The 6000-nt window shown below is 49.6% G+C and overlaps 1 protein-coding gene across 5 annotated transcripts in view; it reads right to left on the minus strand.

Annotated features, from left to right (window-relative positions):
- Positions 1–2307, minus strand: part of PPP1R12B (protein phosphatase 1 regulatory subunit 12B) — a 187186-nt gene extending 184879 nt beyond the window's left edge. Inside the window, exon 1 of one of the 5 annotated variants that reach the window (XM_090024876.1) lies at positions 1907–2307. In XM_090024876.1, the coding sequence (XP_089881002.1) occupies positions 1907–2191 (285 nt within the window). In that variant the 5' untranslated portion in view covers positions 2192–2307. The remainder of the gene's footprint in view (positions 1–1906) is intronic. The other 4 variants (XM_090024874.1, XM_090024877.1, XM_090024875.1 and 1 more) reach the window with 4 other exon arrangements.
- Between the last annotated feature and the right edge of the window lie 3693 nt (positions 2308–6000).

Consider the following 6000-nt stretch of genomic DNA (forward strand, 5'->3'; position numbering starts at 1 on the left):
AGTTCTTTTAAGTTCTTCAATTACTTGCAAACTACCTGCTGTTAGTATCCACATTTTTAGTACCCATTTTCCCCCAGTGAGTTGCATCAGAGATCACTGCAAGGTTTACAATTTTTTGGCCACCATCTTGTCAGAAAAAATCTGACCCATTAGAGCAAGAATGGACAGAATACAGCCCACAGCCATCTCCATTTCCCAGCAGCCCCTGCAGCAGCAGCTCCTTCCGGCTGCCACTGCCAGATCCAGCTTTTCCCAGCCACCCTGAACTGTCTATCTGGCTCCCATGGCTGGGGGCAGAACCTGTGCAGGCAGGATGCATGGCCAGGCAGCTGGGATGGGGCCACGGCTGGGAGAGAGACAGGCAGGTGGGGCCAGGGAGTAACCACTATCTGGGCAGTGACAGCATGAAGCTGAGGCAAAGCTACGATCCACTGTCCACATGCCCCTACAACGAGCATGGGTTCTGTGGACAAGGGCATGCAGGGAATGGATCGCGGTTCTGCCCCTGATGCCATGCTGTCACCACCCCAAGATCCTGACCTCAGCCCCAGAGTAGCTCCACACCCAACCACGCACCCTGCATGGCTCCTGGCCAGTCTCCATGAAGACCCCGGGATCATGGGGCCATGATAACACAGGGCCAAGGCAGAGCCCCAGTTCTGTGGCCCCGCAATCTCCAGGTCTCCATGGAGACCAGCCAGGAGCCACACAGGCATGGGCTGCTGGGAAATGGAGTCAGCCATGGGCCAGTTCTGCCATTTTGGCCATCCCTGTATTATAGGTTTCATTATCTGTCAACTGGAGTTTACCCAAGTGCAACAACCAATAGACCTGTCACAATACCCAAGAAGCTTCACAGTTTCCAAAGCACAGAGAAGGAGACTGGTTAGTTAGTGTCACTGAGCACTGTTTTTATATGCTCTTGAGGGAGCACAAGTGCAGACCCTGAACAAGTTGCTAGGGGTCCTGAATATTCCCATTCATAATGCTAACCACACTAAATGATGGCTTGCTGGCTCAAAGCACTGGATTACTATTTTTTCCTGCTATTGTAGTTAACCATGTCAGCATTTTCTTTTTAAAACCATAATTCCAAGGCTTTAAATCACTGAACTGTAAACATTTAGTGATATTTAGTCTACAAAGATTTCAGGTCAATGTAAAAATCATGAACTCTTCAGTACCTTTCATAAATAATCAGATGTCACTGGCCAAATACACAAACAATCCGATTTGAGATGCTTCGCTAAGCTCCTGCACAGTTATTTTAAGCATAAAAACCTGCCTTCCTTTCGCATCGTATCAGAAATCTGACACTGTACACAGGATTGCCGATTCTGAACTAAGGCTTGATCCTGTATTTCAAAGGTTTTGCCATTTTAAAGCTAGCCTCTAAGATGACTTTTGCACAGTGTGTAGCACGTTTGGATTCGTATTAATAGAACCCATGTTGCTTATCTTAGACCTCCAAGGGTTGCCAAGAGAAGTTTTGGAAGTGTCAGAGCAACTCCCACCGAGCAGAGAGGAGGCGGCAGACAAGGACCCATTTTGACCTTGCAAAAGTGGCAAACCTGGAGGAAGCTTTCCAATCACAGCAGCGATCTCAGGAGATCACAAACCGCACCCAAGCACCAGTCACAGCCCAACGTTTTACTTGCGCTCCTCGATCTGCCGAATGACTTCCAGATACCGAAGCGCGCTGTTTATCGTACAAGGACAGGCTCTTGCTTTAAAGGTGGACAGAGGATGCACGAAACTGGAATCGGCCCTGCTGCCTGGCTGACCGTCTCGGCGGCAGGCGGCGGGCCCCCGCCCACCCGGCAAGCAGGAGGCGGCGAGCGAGCCCCGAGGCGGGGGGAAGCCCGGGGACTTCCAGGAGGAGGCCGAGCCCCGGGCGCAGCGGTACCTGGTGCAGCGCCGTCAGCCCGTCTACGTTGGCCGTGTTGATGCGGGCGCCGCGACCCAGCAGGCGCTTCACCTCGTCCGTGTCGCCGCTGGAGCAGGCAGCCAGGAACACGGCGCCCTCCTCGAAGCGGACGCGGGTCCCCCCAGCGCGGTGCCGGCCGCGCCCGCCCCCCGGCGCCGCCGGCTCCAGCTCCGTGAGGGAGCCCTTCCAGCGCCGCAGCTGCTCGGCCCGCCGCAGCCGCGCCGATTCGGCCCGCTTCACGCCCAGGTGCTCCGGCTCCGACATCGCCGCGCCGCGCGCGGGACCAGGCGCCGCGACCGCCTTAGCCCGGAGGAGAGCACAGCGCCCCCGCCACCGCCATCTTGGCTCCGCCCCAGCCCCGCGCGCAGGCGCCGCCACCGCGCAGCCTCATGGGACACGGAGTTCTCCCGGCGCCTAGCGGACTACAACTCCCAACAGCCCCGGCGCCGCCACTTCCTTACCTGAGGACCCCCCACCCCCTGGCGGCGCTCCCAGAATCCCGCGCGGCCGGGAGCGTCGCTCGCCCAGGCCCGCAGGGCTCGGCCTGGATGAAACGCGTCATCGCTGCAGCGTCAAGCTGCGGCCCCAGCTCCAGCAGCACGTGGTTTGCGCAGCCCAACTTGTCACAGATTCTGCAATTCCCATGTGGTTCTAGTATTAATGTACTTCTTTCATTTGATGTTTTCTTTAAAAAAATAAATAAAGGAATAAACAAGCAAACAACCTCCCCGAGCTTTACGTGAAGAGGTTAGAAGGCTGCTCATCTGGGCTTCGAAGCATTGCTTGCACACGGTTATAACTGAACAGGCCAAAGTGGGGCAAGGCCAAGGCCTTCTCAAGTTGGGAAATGTCGAACTGAAGGTGCTGAACATTTTGGGTCTCGCACCAGTCGGTAGTCCTGTAGACTTGACCCAACTTATCTACAGCATGATGTGTGTGCACGGGCTCCCGGGATCAGAGCACAAAGGTGCACAGGCAAGCTTTTCACCCCTATTCAGGAATCTGCATCCAGACACAGTTTTAAAGTATTAAGTATATTAATTATGAGGATGGTACTTAAAAAGGCCTTTCTTCATCGATTTCATAGGGACCTTGGTAGATCACTGAGTCCGACTCCTTGCCCTGGGCAGGAAAAGGCTCCGGGTGAGGTGACCTGGGGCAGGATGAGCAGGGGCCCACTGAGCGCCACGGTTGTTCTGCCTGCCTTGGTACTGCCTGTCCGGTCTTTCATGTCTCTTCCTTTATCTGAGCAGCTGGAATGTTTGATCGTAGGCAGAACTTTGTTCTTTGAATCTATTCATGCTTCTGAAGTTGGTCTGAATTCAACTGCTCCCTTGATCGCAACACACCTGGCTGTTGTGGAGGTGTACTGGGAGTCAGAAACAGGGAAGGAACAAGCAGCAGAGGATATTCAAAGTAACAAAGTTACCGTTTTCAGGAACAATAGAAAGGAAAGAAACAAACAAAACTACAATGTATTGTGCTATATTGTATTTTAAAAAAGGTTAAAGCAGAAATGTTTCAAAACAGGATATTTTTAGTTTTCCAGTCACCCACACTACATTTTATTTTAGTTTCTGTTACACCCTTTGTTTCTTGTTTGAGCTCCCTCTGGTGGCTAATTGACACATAACCACCTTTTAGAAGGAGTGGCGGGATGTTTGTTTTGTAGTCTCAATGGTCCAGGAAATACAGAAGCAAGGATGTTGGGGGGGGGGGGGGGAATACATTTCAGGGTTGAGAGACATGCCAGACAAGCTAAGGTGCCCTTCCTCAGGGCAGTGCCCAAAAAGCTTGTCTAATATGTCTCCAATAAAAGACACCCCCCCCAAACGCTCGTTTCTTACATATTTCCCAGACCACCGCTGCTACACTGCTCCAACCTGATCTAGAAAAGTACTTAAGCACATGCTTAACTTGTTGGGGGAGGGGTAGGCAGACCCACTGACTACTACAGTCTATTCTGTGTGATCAAGCCCTTGCTGAACTGTGGCTAAGAGTACAAGCATCAGTAAACATTATACCTGTGATTCTCAGCCAGGGTGCCCTGAGACCCTTTGAAGGGATTCTTTAAAAGAGACAAGTGGGTGCGATGCCATAAGGAGATGAAGGCAAGCTCAGGCTTCAGGTGTGAGGAGATAAGCAAATAAGGGCGGATTCAGACATTCCCTGCCTAGCTGCTCCCTGGTCCCCACTTCCTTCCCACCCCTCCCTTTCTCCCCATGCAATGAACACAGGACTTTTTTGAACTGGGGTGCTATTCAGTTCACAAAATTTATCCAGGCATGCCTCCGATCTAAAAAGGTTGCATTATAGTTTACAGGATCAGGACCTAAACTGCCTAGCTTTGGCCTCTATAGTATCAAATCAATTTGTTCAGTGTCAGTGGCACCTTGCTGATACACCTCAGTTTGTTTTCTTGTATCTATTTGCAAAGCACTTGTGGTTCTTTGTTAGCATTTTCATAAATGACTTTGGTTCTCCATATCAGCCCCATCCCTTAAGGGTAAAACAATAGGCATAGCCTCCTGGCGTAACCCCACAATAGCAAAGTGGGGAGGCTGCCTGGCCACCAGCTCTCTCTCCAATCTTATGAACATAATACTGGAGGTGGCTTCCTGGGCCATTGATTCCAGTCCCCTGTGTCTGCAAGCAACCATGTAGCTGCAAAACCCTAAAAATGTCCACACCAGTTGCTCATGCACACCACTGCCACAAAGCACCTTGTGGAAACAAAACCAAAACCATCCTACAAAGTGCCACAGGTAGAGGTGCCCTGCCACTGTAATGGCAGACAATTTGTTAGGTCAGTATATGCTTAGATGGGGCCAGGTGGAAGACTATGCCCCATACTACTGAAGAAAGCAAAACACTGCAGAGTTTTTTTCCAGTCTGACCTGATAGGAAAAAAAATATTTCTAACCTCAAATCTGTGTGGTATAACCCTTAGTGGAAAAAAAATCCTTCCTTTCAGGTACTTCTAAGTATTGGCAACAACATCAATGCACTCCAGCCAAAACTCTGACCACTATTAATGGCCAATGTCCAGTGCTTTGGGAAAGTGGGGGGGAGGAGAAACAGATGCTAGTAAATCATTCATGAAGTGAAAAAAGATTAGCAGATCTAAAGCATGGGATTACAAGTCATCTCCCACACAGCGTTTAGTTACCTTTCAACCCTACCAGCGCAATAACAAATACCAACTTAACGTGCCACATATTCTGATTACTGAGCCAAGAACATCATTGGCCTATCATACCATCCCCAGTCAAGTTTCCCCAGGAGTGCCAAGAAGATGGTGCAGACATAGCAGCTCCTTCCTCCAAATACAAAATAACACAGGAAGCCTCAGAATTTATAACACTTCACCAATGTGACAATGATCTAGAAAGTGGTCAAAGGGCATTTCAAGAAACAGGAGAAATGGCAAAAATACCAGTGCACTATGACCATGGAAAGCAGTTCTGCTTGAGTGAAGTGATGAAGTGGCTATGAGCGGCACAAGTTCTTTGGGTGAATCTGATATCTCTGCATTCCAAGAAGCTGACCCGCGGTTTGAGTCTCAGACAGTGTAGCAACACGCCTTTTTTCTTTGCTTAGAAGCAATTTCATCTGAGACATACAAATCTCAGAGTAGCAGGTTATGACAAGCACGAGAAGTTCTGCTTCTGTGCCATGGAGTAGCATGTTGTTGTTGTAGTTGTTCTTGCCATTGGGAATGAGTTTATCTTTAATTGTGCTGTTATAATCACACTGGGCACATCTACATGTGCAATTAATGTGACTGAATATACTCCAGCTCAATCTGAGTCAGAGTAAACTAATCCTGACATCACCATCTATATATGCGTTTAAGTGCAATAACTTACTGAAGTGTAGGATAGGACCCATGTCTGACAGGACTATCCTACACCAAAGTAAATTAATCTATTTTGCACTAATTGTGGCACATGAGTAGTCATGCCCACTGTTAAAGAAATCAGTACATAAATATACCAGGGTGAGATGGGAATATGACTTTGGTGGGACTCAACCCCACCAATTTTGAATGCAGCCATACTGACAGCAGCTTA

Source organism: Crocodylus siamensis, chromosome 13, assembly GCF_052110815.1.
Source record: "Crocodylus siamensis isolate JL-2025a chromosome 13, ASM5211081v1, whole genome shotgun sequence".
Taxonomy (NCBI): Eukaryota; Metazoa; Chordata; order Crocodylia; family Crocodylidae; genus Crocodylus; species Crocodylus siamensis.